Source organism: Panthera pardus, unplaced genomic scaffold, assembly GCF_024362965.1.
Source record: "Panthera pardus isolate Hobbes unplaced genomic scaffold, ASM2436296v1 HiC_scaffold_23, whole genome shotgun sequence".
Lineage (NCBI taxonomy): Eukaryota > Metazoa > Chordata > Mammalia > Carnivora > Felidae > Panthera > Panthera pardus.
The window spans coordinates 5000260-5016604 of record NW_026526799.1 but is presented as its reverse complement, the minus strand read 5'-3'; the positions used below and the strand labels follow the sequence as shown (position 1 = coordinate 5016604).

The 16345-nt window shown below is 46.4% G+C and overlaps 1 protein-coding gene across 1 annotated transcript in view; it reads right to left on the bottom strand.

Annotated features, from left to right (window-relative positions):
* The window catches only part of IQGAP1 (IQ motif containing GTPase activating protein 1), a 101225-nt gene that overhangs the window by 8758 nt on the left and 76122 nt on the right, over window positions 1-16345 (bottom strand). The window contains exons 23-35 of the mRNA XM_019460333.2: window positions 15839-16047; window positions 14214-14369; window positions 13826-13989; window positions 12644-12868; window positions 9209-9349; window positions 9034-9118; window positions 7707-7939; window positions 6970-7102; window positions 5845-5947; window positions 4977-5112; window positions 4489-4576; window positions 1822-2034; window positions 693-859 (exon numbers count right to left, since the gene is read on the bottom strand). Of these exons, the coding sequence (XP_019315878.1) occupies window positions 693-859; window positions 1822-2034; window positions 4489-4576; window positions 4977-5112; window positions 5845-5947; window positions 6970-7102; window positions 7707-7939; window positions 9034-9118; window positions 9209-9349; window positions 12644-12868; window positions 13826-13989; window positions 14214-14369; window positions 15839-16047 (2053 nt within the window). The remainder of the gene's footprint in view (window positions 1-692; window positions 860-1821; window positions 2035-4488; window positions 4577-4976; window positions 5113-5844; window positions 5948-6969; window positions 7103-7706; window positions 7940-9033; window positions 9119-9208; window positions 9350-12643; window positions 12869-13825; window positions 13990-14213; window positions 14370-15838; window positions 16048-16345) is intronic.

Here is a 16345-nt window from a genome sequence, read left to right as displayed (position 1 = left end):
AGGGCAGGGAGAAGAGTAAGCAAGCCAGAGAAGGGAGGCTGGTGTGGCAAAATGTTAAAAACAGGTCAATCTGGGGGAAGGGTGTGTGTTTATTGTTCTGTTCACTCAACCTTTCTTAGGTTTGAAAATTCTTACACTGAAGAGTGAGAAGTACAAAGTAAACCAACCCTACAGACAGAGCCGGCAACTACCACCTCACGCCTCTGGGTTCTCAGTTTCCCTCCCTCTAAAATGGGCAGGATGCTGGCTGTGGCCGCGCCAGGAAGGCTGCATCAGATCCTCCCTGACAGCTGGGAAAAAAGCTGGGGTCTGGGATCCTGTCCCCAAGAGGTGTAGAGAGAGACCAGAGGATCGAAATGTCCATCATATTCCTTGAGTGATCTGAAGGCACATGCAGGTTTGGGGAGCAGTAACTAAACTCCTTCCATGATTCTTTCATTTCTAGGGCCACGAAGATATTTTGGAACAAGGGATGCTTAGAAGTAAGCGTCCTTGAAATACCCCCTGCGTTATTTATTTACATCACACAACAACAAATGGATCTAGGAAATCATGCCAACAATTAGAAACAAGATAAAAGAATGAGAGCAATAAATAGACCCAGCGTGTTTTAAAGTAAAAACTTCCAAGGTCACTCGAGCTGCCTCTCCTTCCTTCCCCACTGACGTTGATTCTTTACAAAACATACTCACTTGCCCTTGCTGGCCAAGTTATCCAAGCAGGTTTTGATATAGCTTTTGTAGTAATCCACCTGCTCTCCATAGAAAGTGGCCTTCGAGTTCAGGGCAGCGTATGTTTGCTGTAATTTCACCAGCTCGGCCTTCCTCCTCTGTCGATACCTCCGCTGGTTCCGAATATCCTAAGACACAGTTGTTAAAGTTAGGACAATAATGATCAGTATCATATGCTTCTTGAGTCATCCACACTAGTGCTTAACCCCACTCTGCATGACCACGCTTTAACAGGAAGCAACTGAAGTTCAAAATTTAGTAAAGAAATTCAGATCCCGTCAACTTTTTTCTCCCGTACCTAGAGGTACGGAAATGTGTTACTTTTTTTTTTTTAAGTTTATTTATTTTGAGAGAGAGAGGGAGAGAATGTTCATGTGTGTATGAGCAGGGGAGGGGCAGAGAGCGAGAGGGAAAGAGAAAATCCTAACCAGACTCCTCACTGTTAGCACAGAGCCCAATGCGAGGCTCGAACTCATGAACTGCGAGATCATGACCTGAGGTGAAATCAAGAGTTGGACACTTTACCGACTGAGCCACCCAGGCGCCTGGGAGATGTGTTACTTTTACAGACTTCCACATTCTTAGAATTTACCTGAGAAGCTGACTTAAACCTCTTAAGTATGTTGGCAGGAGAGGGAAGAAAAGATAATTTTACTGTGTCAATGATCAAGCTCCCCGATGTGCATGGTATTTCTACCAGCAGCAAACACCTACGCTCTCAGCCTACACCAGAGCCCCTTACTTGTGAAGATTCACACAAATCAAGAATTGCATGACCAACGTGACGTGAATTTATATTTCATAGTAATCATTAAAAAGATCTGGAGGAATTCTTTAAGGCCAAAGACAAATTAACACACAGGCAGCTCTAATTAGGGCCTTCTCCCTTTTGATTTAGGCCACGGAGTAAATCATCGAAGGACAGCAAGGTCCTCATGTTGGGAAACTCAGAACCAATTCCCCAGCGGAGAGGACACTAATCTGCCTGTGCCCTGAAGGCATGTTGTCATCTGAACAGCTGCTGTCTCTTCACAAGCTCCGGAGACAGCTTTGTCCACGGCCAGCCCATCACTGCCCCCACAAGCAGTACCCTGGCAATGTCGTTGATCAGCTCCTGATATCTGTTCTTCGGGTCCACCGTCCCAAGCTCCGTTAGCTTCTTCAAACCTGACTGGATCTTCTCCTTCTTCTCCTGAAGAGTGAGGTTGCTGTCTTCCTTTACAAATTGTGACTTTTTCATCTTGTCAGGAGTCTTGGCATCACGAATAGCGCGTCTCTGCATGGCCCTCTGATGTTCTGCTTCCTACAGATACAGAGAAGAAAAAGAAGTTGCTGGCATGTTTACCACACTAATCCCAAACCTGAATTTATACGGCGTATCCACACCTGAATTTACATAGCCCTGAAACTCCATTCTGGAAACGGAGGGAACAAACTTGCCCTCTGACAACTGACAGAGAACCTGCACAGAGCACACCTAGAAGAGATCGCGTCAATGAAGTCACACGGTCTCGGAGTGCTTCTTCCCCGGATTCTCACATATGGTTAGGAGATTGGGCTCCAAGTGGCTACAAGATCCCTCGTTTTTTTCCTATCACATTTTGAGACATGGGAGCCATTGAATTTGACTTGAAACACAGCTTCATTCATTGGTGAATGTTAAAAACACACCCATGCAACACCAGCGTTTGGTAAATTCTTGCCGACTCTTTTTGCCACCTCGTTCAGGCTGGATCAGGTTGAAGGCTTCCTTTTGCTTTCAAGCGTGCTACGAATGCCAGTATCTGGAGCAGTCCTTCCGATGATTCTTCTCTCCCAGTCGACATTCAGCGTTTGCCCATTACGTCCCTGCCTGACACGGCTCACGCTGCTGGCCCGTTCTTTTGGTGTCTTCCTCCTTCTCTAGCTCCTTGCAGTGTGGCTCTACAGCTCTGCCCTCATGGCCAATCCGCCACCCCTCCTCCGAATCCATTGCCTTTTCTTAGTTATCACCTTGCTTGTACCCTCCACATTCTCTCCTTGCCCCGGGCACAAGTTTGGTACCTCTAAGCGACCCCTGGTAGTTTCTCTGTGACTGTTCACTCTCAATACTCGAGTGATCGTCCCTATGCTACGGATCCCACATCTTTGTGGCTAAGGTTCTGGTGCTGCATCTTGAACTGTTTGTGCCAGGATGCTCACATTTGGAATGGCTTGTAATTCCTCCCAAACTGGAGCGATCCCCTCTCCAGGTATGCCCTTTTTTGCTAATGTCAAGACCACCCCGCATCACACAACGTGAAGAACATAAACCCTGGCGTAAGAACCTGATCCAAACTGGTTCCGCCACCACAAGCAGACAATCTTGGACAAGTTATGTGACCTCAAGGGTCTTAGCCTCTTCTGTAAGATAAGGATGAAAAGACTCACCTCACAGGGACAGTGGGAGGAGCAAATGAAAGAACCCAGGTGAAACCACCAAACTACCAGTAGGCTCTCATTGAAGGCTGGTTCCACCTTCCCTACTCGAAACTTCCTTCCAGGTTAAACAAGGTGAAGGTGTTGGTTACGATTCTTTATCGCCCCTCACACACAGCTAGTCAGTAATCAATCACAGCATCGAAAAGCTGAGACTTCATTAAAACAATGGTTTTCAAACAGTCCTATGTGCAGCCTTAAGGGATTCCCGCAGGAACCCAGAGCCCCAGAGGGTGGGGTCCAAGGGCCCCAGCCCTATTCCTGGTACTGAGTAGCTCCAATTTTTCCTACTTTATATTTGGGCTTCTGAGTAAACTGTCGTTTATCGGAAAGAATTCATATGCTCAAAATTTGAAACAAATGGCTTGACCTGTCGCATCTTACAAACACAAAAGAGGGGTCTTAAACACGAAGTGCCCCATCATCCCCTCCCGATGCCGAGCCATCCGCCCCCCCCCCCAACCACGTGGGCCTGGGAGTCCATCCCGGACCTAGATTACTCAAGTCCTGTTTGCTTGGCTAGCACTGCCTAAGTGATCAGTATCAAATGGTCCCAGAGTGACAAAAGCTCTCTACTCCGTGTCTCTCCAGTGACAAACACGGGCTCTACACAGTTTGTTCTCATGTCTTACTCCTCACCACTCACCCTCACCCACACCTGCATTCTAGATAAGTCGGTCTGGTCCCATCCTGTCCATCAGGTCACGTCGTGCCTCTGTTTGTGTGGACTCCCTGGCCCAAGATGCCTCTCCTCTTACGTGCACACCCAGATCCTATCCACGCCTCCCAAGTGTGGCTCCAGTTCCACTTCTTCCTCACGGCTTGCTCCTCACTGGCCACTTTCCTCAATTTCTGGCATTTTTATAGCCAACAGCACAGTCAATTTTTAATAGTTTTCTAATTATTTCAGGTATATACACCACATTTCCCCAAGTAGATCATGAGTTCACCGAGTTTAAGAACCACATTCTGTACTTTTATCTACTAAGGCACTTAACAAAATTCTAAGGATGTAATATTCACTTGATTACTAGGCAGACTCACTGACTCAGCCTCAGTTAAATTAAAACACAAAGCCACACACAAGGCCGCACATACATGCCACGAGCCTTCTGCCCTCAGAGCACCTGCGTGCCAGTTTAGGAGCCAACGACTTTCTGAGCAGGCCCACACCACCACCGCCCTCCAGTCCAGCCCCACGCTGCCAGCCCCCGGCTCCCCCCCTCCTCAACCCTGGCACGCACTCGTCACGGGAGCATCCGTGTGCCTTGTCGTCGTATGTGAAACCCCTAAGTTTTACCTGTTCGGCGGTGGCTGGGGTTTCTAGGATTTCAGTCAAGGTCTCTCCTGGCTGGAACCGGATGACGTCCACAATTAAACGTTTGGTGCTGAAAGGAGATGGGGGAAGGGTTGAAACGTCACCAAATGTCCTACTTCCTCTCGAATGGCCCTGAGTAGCGGCAGCACACACACCACCTCAGAGAGGTCCTGCTGGGCCGCCGTGAACACAAGGCACCCGAGGCCTCAGGCTTATCTACGTGACAACGACGGCGTGGGTACCAGGGTCAGGATTTCAAAGGTATAAATTTCACTTCAGCGTCTTACTACTGAGGAAATGAGGCAGGTAAGTCCTGTGCCATGTATAATAGATAAGGCGACCAGAATTACGACAGGCTTGAAAGGCCAAGACGATGGTTTCCGGTATGAGCAAGCGGACATGTTCACCAGGGCAAGGTCAGGGGATCACCGCACTAGATTTACCTCATTCTTCCCACTTCCAATACTCACTTCAGCAGGATAGTCCGAGCGTCCATTTCTGCATTCTCATCCCCAGGCACATCAAACTTGTTGGTCAGCGTAAGAGACACTTCTGTCTTGGCCAGCACCTCCTTATTGGGGTCATTTAAATTGCCAGCGCTCTCTCCTGTGGTTTCGGGGGGAGTAGAGAGGATCAGTATAACAAAGGAGGAGATAGTGGAGAGGAGACATGAATACAAAGAAAAGAGAATGTGGGTCTAAGAAGATACTTGAATAAGCCAACACGTACACTGTGGCAAGGATACCTTTGAAAAATAAAAGGAAATGTATGCCAAATGATAAAAGCAAAGGATCCCTAATAAAATAATTTCATAAATATTTGACAAATCGTTTCAGTAATTATTTTTTAAAAAAACTTTTTTTGATGTTTATTTATTTTTGAAGGAGAGAGAGACAGAGAGTGAGGGGGGAGGGGCAGAGAGAGGGAGACACAGAATCCGAAACAGCCTCCAGGCTCTGAGCCGTCAGCACAGGGCCCGATGTGGGGCCTGAACCCGCAAACCACGAGGTCACGACCTGAGCCAAAATCAGAGGCTTAACCGACTGAGCCACCCAGGCGCCCCTCATTTCAGTAATTATAATATGGTAATTCCCTCTCAAAATATTCTGCTCATTTCCTTTACAGGACTTATAATTATAGGATTATGTGTATAATATATATTTAAAATTCTCTCTTCCACTAGACTTCAGTTCCTCAAAGACAGGGATCGATCGTATCTGTTTTCTTCCCGAATGTACATTCGGAGCAGGAACAGTACAGAAACGGACGAGGTGGCAATTACAGCACCCCTCCGTCACCCTCCCTGTCACCTTCTGGGCAGTTAGGTCAGAGCTTTACCTATCAGGGACTCGATGGTGGGCACCTCGCCCAGGTCATCCAGCAGCTCGTGGATCGGGTCGTTGTGCTCCGGAGCAATGGCGTCCTGATGGTCTAACAGGAGCTGCGTGGAACACCCAGGAGTCAAGTCCATTTACAGCATCAGCCCCTCGGCCCTCAGCCTCACCAACAATGCCAAACAGCACAGAAGGGGTCAGATAACAAAGCTCCCACATTCAAAGAACTGACAGGCCAATCCTCGGCAAACTAACCCAAGTAAACTATAACATATAAAGCATCACACGGGCCTCTGCTGAATGACTTATGGACAATGCATGGAAAGGAAATACTGGCACTCTCTTAACCTTGTGGATAGAAGGGACTTAAATGTACCCTGCACAGGAAGACAGTAACAAACCCCATCGACTTTAATATCCAAAGGCATCAATGTACCGTACAGCCAGTGCAAGTGACTCCCATTCACACTCTTAATGTGTCCAGCAGACAGTATCTCTTAATTCAGAGAAAAGTGCATCAGATCAATGTCGTCATCATCTCACGGACACTCAAGCAAAGCCTTCAAGACGCTATCACCCTCGGGGACGCCCCAGGGATATCACCTGAAATTTCCTTTACATTTTATGTATTTCCTCATTTCCTGTTCTATATACCCTCAATGGGGAAAGGAATGAATTATAAAAATCTGGGGGGAATAAAAGGAGCACCTAAGGGACGCAGAGGAAAAAGTGGGTATTTTAGATGTTAGAAAAATAACACAGAGGGCCAGGATAAACCAAAGGAACAGCGAACACAGTTTTTTATCAAGTCCCTAGATGGGCGCTCACAACGGAGACTCTGGAGCCCACGTGTGGGGACTGCTTCAGCAGGCCTGCGGTGGGGACCAGGAACTCCATTTGTGACCATCAGCCCAGATGACTCTAACGCAGGGGGCCTGGGGCCACTTTAAGACACTCAGTAGATACAGTTAGTATGCAAAGAAAAGAGAAACAAGGAAGACGTGAAGTCAGTAAGATCAAAGGAAGGCGAGTTATCTGGCTCTCCAGAGACGGTAAGCAGCATCTAGGGAAGACAATTAAAATTAAGGACAGAGCGATGAAATTAAGTAATTAAAGAAAAAATACTTACAGTGTGGGTGTTGATGATTTCACCAATGGAAATGTAGATCACTGGTTTGGTGACGGTGACTAAATCAGAATATTCATCCACATTAAACTTATCCTGAAGCTCTGGGACATCACAAGCAGTTTGGAAAAACCGTCTGAAAATAAACGCAAGAGGCAGACCCCCGAGTGACGCATACGTGAGAAGCTGGCGAGAGGACATCCCACAAACCTTACAACGACAAGTTCAAAGAGAAGCCAGTCAAGGCCGCGGACTGTAGAGAAGCTTGCACACGTCCGCTGGCTTCACAGCCTTGGGGCGGGTGGTTTTAACAACTTCTCCCTCCACCCAATTTAATTCCACCCACAAGAACCGCTCAACCATAATTTAAAGCAGTTTGAAAACACCCAAGCTGTTAGGCAAACCAGCTTTATCTCTGAGACGATGCCCTGAACTCACAACCGGCTGTTTAACTTACAAATATTAAAGGCACTCTCCGCTTCTTCTCTGAGCGCAAAGTAACCCGTGCCAAATGAGGATTTACTGCTTTTATGTTAAGTGCAGTCTATGTCAGCGGAATACGTTTTAACGGCTCAAAACCCTCTTCATCACCTCCAAGGGCTCTGAGCACATCAAACATGTATCCCTCGATATGGCAGAGTCCCGGGGAAGCTAAGTTCTGGTATTTAATCTTGTCCAGACGCTCACAGAGAGAAACATGCCCACGGGACCCTTCAAGTACCCTGTTCCTTTCCCCCTACCTGAATTTCTGGTAGGACTGGGAGAGATACTCATTAATGATGCTTAAGTGAGCATTATCTCCCAGAAACATCTTATTGGACGCCGCGTGCTGGAGCATCTTTGCAATGGAGCCAAGGTTCCGGCGTTGGTCTGTGGTAAGCTGGCCTCCTGCCGACAGGTCAATGATGTCAAAGGCATCAGGAGCAACGATGGCTGGATTCATGTATCGATAGTAAAGCAAGTTACCAATAATCTGGGAACAGACGAAGAAGAAAGACGGGTGTTAAAAACCACTCCACCCGGTAAGGCACAAATGATTTTGCTAGCAAAGAAAACCAGAAAAGGCAGGCCTGTAAGGAAAAATAAACACCATGCACACACACACACGCATGCACGCACACACACTTGCTTTCAAGGTCTGAACCTAAAACAACCGAACATCCCTTGGTTGGATGCAGAGAAAAAGAAAATAAGGACAGAACTGACAATCACTACAATGAAAGAGCAGACTCAGAAGGTAAAAACGACAGACTTAAAGTCTATTGCTAAGGGATTTAGGGCATCCTTTGTTCACATATCATGGCAGCAAACAGGTTGCTGTCACCCACGTGCACTACTGCTTATTTTCACGTAGACGGGCTTTCGTTCAGAGAAACTGACAGACATAGCTAACGACCCAGTGAGCACAGTGCAGTCTGCCCAACCCCATCAGCGTCATGCTGCAGACTTCAATGGTGGACAAGTTCATGCCTCTGAAATTAAAGTCACTCAACACACATCTCCTCCACAGAAGGATTCAAGGACAGTCACAGCACTTCCCCTGGAGTTTCATTCAAAGAAAAAAAAAATTTTAATTCACCTGAATAGAAAGTCTAGAATCGAGGCCTCACTGTAGGAAAGCACAGAACTAGGAGAGAGAAGAAAAAAGCGTTCAGATTAAGGTGAGGGGAGGTGGGGAAGGAGGAGCACAGCCAAGTAAGAAAGAGTTATCAGTAACAGCCTTAGCAGAAACCATGGTGCTCGCTGCCATTCACCCAGCTACCAGCAGAGGGAGCAACTCTTCAGCGAAAAGACAGGACTTGGAGAAATTCATCTGAAGACCGGAAAATCCACTTTGTCTACCTGTTTGAGGTCTATGTGCCAAACAATAAAGCAACTCTACAGGTACTGAGAGAGGTATCATTTACTATTTACAATTACTTTCAAGAGCTCACAACCGATGGCGAGCTATTGCCAGAAACTATGCTCACGCACTTCCTGAAGGTCTAAGGTTGGGCCTCGTTTTCTAACTTTTACCTCAAAGGACTCCTGAACGGGCAAGGACGGTGCCAGCGTTCAGATTCTTACCTTCAGCAGCTCATCCTCACCGGCATCTGGGAACTTCTCATGTAACGAGTCCTTCAGCACCTTGGCAATGAAGCGCATGCCGTAACTGTGGGATGGACAAAACTTAATGAGAGCAGCTGGGGAGCAGAAGGGCAGTAACACGGGACCTAGGTGGGTCAGAACTGATGGCACTCACGGGATCTTGTCCACAGAGCTAATGATGGCTGAGAGGAACTTGTCCGTCACCGAGCGCATGTTCCTGATGGAGTTGTCTAGCCGTGTCTTGACCTCTTCGTGAGCCAAAGCCTGCTCAGGGGTCACATCATAGGGTAGTTTGCTAGGAAAGCAAAAGTCATCCCCAAATGCGTTAGACCAACAGCCAGGAACAGCCTGAGGCAGGACTGTGTCTTTCATAGACCCAGAGAGATCAGGTTAAGCTGCTCATGCTCATAGAGCTGATAAATAGTGGGGCCAGAATTTGAACCCAGGTCCTAGCTGTGAACTGAGTGTCTAGAACTATGTGCCATGCACTATGATATGCCCTTAGGGTAAAAAAAAAAAAAAAAAAAAAAAAAAAAAAGGGTATGGGACACGACAGCTTCCCAAGTCTCTTAGTTTGGTGGGAGACACACACCAACAGGAAGGGACACCTGAACTCAAGAAAACAGGAGAAAAACTTGTCTTCCAGGAAAGAAGATCAAATGCAAAGCAAAGGAAGAGAAGGAGAAGTGAGCAGGTGAAGAGAGTCCAGGTTGTGGAGGGCGCTGTACATAATATACGTAACACTAAGAGGTCTGCACTTTCCTAGAAGTCACCGAGGGCCATTGAAAGACAGGCGATCTGAATTTGAGGAAGATTTCTCCGACCCACCGTGAAGAATGAATTAAAGATGGACAGTCACTGATGAAAGAGATGGGTTAGTGCCACAGCCCGATCAAGAAATCATGAGGTCATGAGCAAGGAGGCAGCAGTGCAGACCAAGGGAACAGATATGAGAGACACTAGGGAGACACAACCAGTGGCACCTGGTGACGTCCTAGGTACTGGTGAAGGAAGTGACAGTTACATATAGGAACTGGAGCCTGAGGAGCTGACAAGATCCCTCAGGGGAGGGCACTGAGTCTGAACAAAGCGGCAGGAAAATAGACGTGCTAGGCTTAACTGGGAAGGACAGGAGGGGCTGAAAGACAAAAGAATGAAATGTGGGAGTCAAGGTTCCGGTGCCGTCAGTGAGGTCAAAGGGTAGTAATGATTGTCCTGGATTATATGGGTGGTCTATATCCAATCCCAAGTGTCCTAACAAGAGAGAGGCAGGGGCAGATTTGGTACACACAGAAGAGGAGGCCACGTGACCGCAGGGGTAGACCACAGCGATCCGTCCGGCCACAAGTCAAGGATGGCAACAGCCACTGGAAACTGAAGAGACAGGAAACGGATTTCCCACTAGAGCGGCCAGGGGGAGCACACCCCTGCCGACGCCCTGCTTTCAGCCCACAGATATGGATTTTGGATTTCTGGTCTCCAGAACCGCTAGGGAATGAATACATTTCTGTCATTTTAAGCCACTAAGTTTGTGGTAATTTGTCACAGGAGCAATAACAAACAGATACAAGCATATAGGGATACAACACCATTTGTCAAATTGTGGCTGAACTACAAATATAAATAGACTACCAACAAAAGAATTGAGCAAAAATCAATAAAAAACATTGTGTTTGAAACAACTGGCTATGTGGAATTTATATGAGTATGGTAGGTTTTATTATTAGTAAATTATATGTTCTATACATCTTTTATATCAGTAAAATTTGTAACTTTATGTGCAGATGACATTTATAAAACGTAGTAATGGGCAAACGGAATAAAGGTGCTCAACACAATGAGTGTGGGCAGAGAAGAGAATATTAAATTTCTGAGATTTCAGAGGCGAACACTCCCAAGAGGGGCAAGGTCCCAGCCTGCTACATATTTGGCCGAAGCTCAAGGATCCATGAGACCTGCAGACAGGACGGGCTCCCGCTGCACCTTTATACCCCCCAGTTAGCAGCAGCACAAAAATATGTTGGAATCAATTTCCATTTTTGGAAAAACAAAATAAGACACCAGTTTCTCCCAGGTACTCACAAGGGAAAAACCCTCAGACGTGCCTCGTGGAGCTCTGACCTAAAATGGACTGCCTCCTGCACTGTGAGAAGGGGTAGCTCAGTACCCCCAAGCCAGTGTCCACGGGGCTGTCCTCTAGGGGTGGCCTGAGCGGCAGGCAAAGCTTCCCAGTCCAGTCCTACGGTCGGCCAACCACATTCCAAGATTTGAGCCTCAGGTGCACAGGGTCAAACACAAATGGACTTTTCATCACACCCAGCAATAACTTGCCTCCTGGTGACAGACTGGCACAGTACTGAGACACAGATCAGGTGCCAAATGATCCCAATAGGGGATAAGCCCTTTCTCGGAGTCAGCAAAGCGTTCGGTTCTCTATCCAGAGTGCACCTTCCTCTCTGCCTGGGGGCCAGGTCCCTGGAAAGTAGCGGCATACCGAGCAGCACCATTCAAAGTGCGAGCTGGTGCCAGCGTACAAATCAGTCCAAGAAGGGAAGGAGCCTGGGCCAGGATATAATCGACACACTGCTCCCCTCACTGAGGAAGTCTGGCTAGGAAAAACACCAGCTGAACTAACCAGTGTGCTGAGAGAGAGCCATAGGTGCTTTCCAGTTTCTGGTCCACAGACCACACTCCGGATAGCGAGGATACAGACAGCCACTCCTCCTAAGCTCCAGAGATCTTTGCACACGATCTAACCTGACTCCACGACCACCGGGAAGAACCACCCTGGACCAAACTGCTCACCCAAACCAGATAAAACCAGAAACATGCTGCCTCTGTGAACTGTACTTTTCCAGCATTACCCACATTCTACTGGCACACCTTTCTTTGGAGGCATTGCTGTCGGTGGTCAAACTACTGCCCCAGCAGAGAAGTCCCCTGAGTTACGTCGATGTAGCTAATCCAGCCCACTCCCAGTACTCCAAGGCAGCCCCACGCCAAGCTCCCCCACTTTAACCAGACCCACCGATCTCCCTCAGATAAGGCGTCCCATCTGACTGCATCTCTAGTCCGGCCAGTGTCCCTTCAGGTCCCAGACCCCCAAGCTCCTTCCACCTCAGAGCGTTCAGACGTGAATACTCTGCAGCCAGCTCTCGGCAAGACTGACACGATCTTAACCTTTAGGCCTCAGCTAAGTGAAATTTCACCTTCTCAGAGAGGCTTTCCCCAACCATTCTACCCAAGTTAGCTCTGTCTTGTACCCTCCATTATAGTTGAATGTAACGTAAAATTCTCAATTTGTGATTTCATTTCTATGTACCTGTCTCTCCCACACAATAACAATGAACAGAGGGCAGAGAGCTTGCCTGTTTCATTCATTATTGTGTGTATGTCTAACACAGTGCCTGGCACATAGCAAGCACTCAGTAAATATTTGCCAAATAAGTGAATCAATTATGAGGTCAACATTTTAAGAAGTTTCTAGGGAAAAACTACTTGAATAATTATCAGTTTATAAATCAGAAGTTAGCTGCTTAAAAAAACAAAATAATGGAAACAAAAGAAAAAGGTGTTATGGTTACCATACCTTGCCTCTCCTGTCTGAGACTCCATCTGATTAACCCAAGATTTGTATATATCCACAGGGTCAGTTTTGATGTTGAGAGATTTGTCATCCATAATCTCCTTCACAACAGGGGCCAAGATCTGTCGTAGGGCGTTCTGGCCCCGGGCACCTCTGTTGAAACTCACAACCATCTTAATAACTGTAGGATTTCCTGTCACGATCTCCTGAATCTGATCTACTTTTGACCTATAAAACATCAAATGCAAATTCATTTTAAAATAATCACAGACTTTATCAATGTAAAGATCGGGTTCCTACTTAGAGACCCCATCTCCTAGAAAAAGAAATAGTTGGAAGGAAAGAGGTATGTGCTCTTTCTCTAGAAACATTTACCGACACTGACCTAAACCCAGGACAGCCTGCTGCTTGCAAACTCAATCATGGGAACATGAACGGGTACTTTTTTAGATAAAAATGTGAAATCTTCATGTTCGGATCAGCTTTTAAAAAATCATATCTTAATATAGAATCATCCAGGGTGCCCAGGTGGCTCAGTCAGTTGAGCATCCGACTTCGGCTCAGGTCATGATCTCATGGGTCATGGGTTTGAGCCCCACATTGGGCTCCATGCTGACAGCTCAGAGCCTGGAGCCTACGTGGGATTCTGTGTCTCCCTCTCTGTCTGCCCCTTCCCCACTTGCACTGTTTCTCTCTCTCAAAAATAAACATTAAAAAAAATTTTTTTTAATATAGAATCTTCCTAAAATCGCTTTAGCAAATCTCTTATTCTACCACTTCCTCAAAGCAGCAACACTTTATATTAGTGACTTAAAAAGTAGAACCTTCTCGAGGCGCCTGGGTGGCTCTGTTGGTTAAGCATCTGCCTCTTACTCTTGGTTTCGGCTCAGGTCATGATCTCATGGTTTGTGAGTTGAAACTCTACATCAGGCTCTGTGCTGACAGCGCGGAGCCTGCTTGGGATCCTCTCTCCCTCTCTCTCTCTGCCCTTCTGCTCACACTCTTTCTTTCTCAAAATAAACTTTAAAAAAAAGCGGGGGTCGGGGGGAGCTTCTCTGGAGTATTTCACACAGATCATAATGTTAACTGAGTTCAAAGCAAAGGTACGGGGAGGCCTGAATCCCAAAGTATGAGTGTGGATGGCAGTGGGACAGGGTTCCATGCCCAGCAGCAGTCTGTTCATACTTGATCTCCTCCTGGAGGGCTGTCTTAAAGAGCCGTAAGAGCAGGTACTCCTCTCGCTGGTTGGACGCATAGTTGTACAGGGTGAAGATTACAGAGTCCATGAACTTGGTGGACTTATTCTGGGGCATCTGAAAGATCAGCTTCGCCAAATAGGTGGGGTTGGTCTGAAATAAAACCAAGAGATAAGTAATCTCTAGATAATATAAAGGCTGACACAAATATTCATGTTCTTTTAAACTTAAAGGTTTAGAGTGTGCATAAAAAACAAAGAAGACAGCCCTTTGCTCACCCCTCAGTGGAAATGAGAAATACTCTGAGATTTATGGCTAAGGTTTTCTTGTGGGAAAGGAAGCCAAAGCCTACAATACCAACTCCAGGAACCACTCACCTGTAATAAATAAAACAGATGTTGATAAGCTTCCAGTTTCTCTCTCTTCTCCTTGCTCAAAGCCTTGAGACCTCCTTTCTGCTTATTTAGCATCATCATATCAGATAACTGTTCTTTATTTTTTTTAGTAAGTTTTTTACTGTGGGAAACCACATCCTGTAAACAAAAACATACATGTAAATCAAAAAACTAAAGCACCCAAAACACTTGCAGGAAGGTCTGCTGCATTGGCAGACGCCATCAACTATTTCAGAATCACGACACTGTACCCTGCTTTCATCACACCAGTCAATCTACTCCTACCTCCACCTCCCTATTAACCTACACCATAGGGGCACCTGGCAGGCTCAGTCAGTAGAGCCTGTGACTCTTGTTCTTGGGGTCGTGAGTTCAAACCCCATGTTGGGTGTGGAGATTACTTAAAATCTTAGAAAAGAGAAAAGAAAAGAAAAGAAAAGAAAAGAAAAGAAAAGAAAAGAAAAGAAAAGAAAAGAAAAGAAAAGAACCTGAGCCATAAAAATACCCACTGGCTCAGGAAACCCAACATCTGAGAATTTTTTTTTTTTTTTAATGTTTATTTTTAATTTTGAAGGAGAAGGAAACAGAACATGAGCTGGGGCGGGGGGTGGGGGGACAGCGAGAGAAGGGGAGACAGAATCAAAAGCAGGCTTCAGGCTCTGAGCTGTCACACAGAGCCCAACCTGGGACTCAAACCCATGAGCCATAAGATCATGACCTGAGCTGAAGTCGGATGCTTAACCGACTGAGCCACCCAGGCGCCCCTCTGGGAATCTATCTTAAAGGAAAGCATTAAGTACCATAAAAGCTACGTATTCACGGAGACATTAACTGTAAGGTTATCTGTACTACAAACTAGAAAAACAACCTAAATGTCAAATAGCTGTCGCCATTAAAAATATTTATGATGGGGCGCTTGGGTGGCTCAGTTGGTTGAGCATCTGACTTTGACTTAGGTCATGATCTCACAGTTTGTGAGTTTGTGCCCCACACTGGGCTTGCTGCTGTCAGCACAGAGCCCACTTTGGCTCCTCTGCCCCCCTCACTCATTGCCACTCCTTCACTCGCTCTCTCCCTCTCTCTCAAAAATAAAACATTTTAAGGGCACCCAGGTGGCTCAGTTGGTTAACCGTCTAACTTTGGCTCAGGTCATGATCTCACAGTTCTTGAGTTCGAGCCCCATGTCGGGCTCTGTGCTGACAGCTCAGATCCTGGAGCCTGTTTCAGATTCTGTGTCTCTGGCTCTCTGCCCCTCCCCCACTCACACTCTCTCCCTCTGTCTCTCTCTCTCCCACAAAAATAAACATTAAAAAATTTATTTTAAATAAACATTAAAAAATTATTTATGACTACTTATCACATGGGAAGCACCTTATGCTCTAATATTAAGTGAAAATGTAGGATACAAAATGATTACTGGGTGGTGGAATCACGGGATGGTTTTTATCTTCTTTTCTCTATTTAAATTCTGCTAAAGAATTATTTCATTTCTCATGTAACTTTAAAGAAGGTATGGCATTAGCTGAGAAGAAAGCCAGCGCCCACCCCTCTGCAGGTCGGAATCGGGGAGGCAGGGGGGGCAAGGCCACGGATGGCGCTGGGCCTACCTGCAGTGTGATTTTATTCTTCACGAGCAGCCCGATTTTGATATCCATGAGATTGAGGTCATTCTCCAGCTGCTGGTTAGAACGAATGAGGGTAATGACCTCTTCTCGCATCTTCATCAGATCGAGCTCCTCCTGGAAATCCTGGTCACTTTGGTCAAGCAGGTGCACAAATTTTCGGACCACAATCATAGGAGGATCCTCAGCATTGACTGACAGAAAGAAAATATGTGTCAGACACGGGAGAGATTTACCAGCAAAAGTTCTAAATCTTGAGGAAATGTCAGCATTGTTTGGAAAAAATAACTCTATTCACACTTAAGTCATTTGTTTATTTGTGAGATGTGCAAGGACAGTCAGCAAGTACAGTGTTCTTGGTCATGCTACCGCTACGCCATGAAAGAGGCTGACACAGCAAGCAACAAAACATCAAGCCACGGGGTTAGCAAAGGGGCTTACGTCACAAGCAGCACCCCACCCCCAAGCCTTGCCTGTAAGACCAGAAAAGAG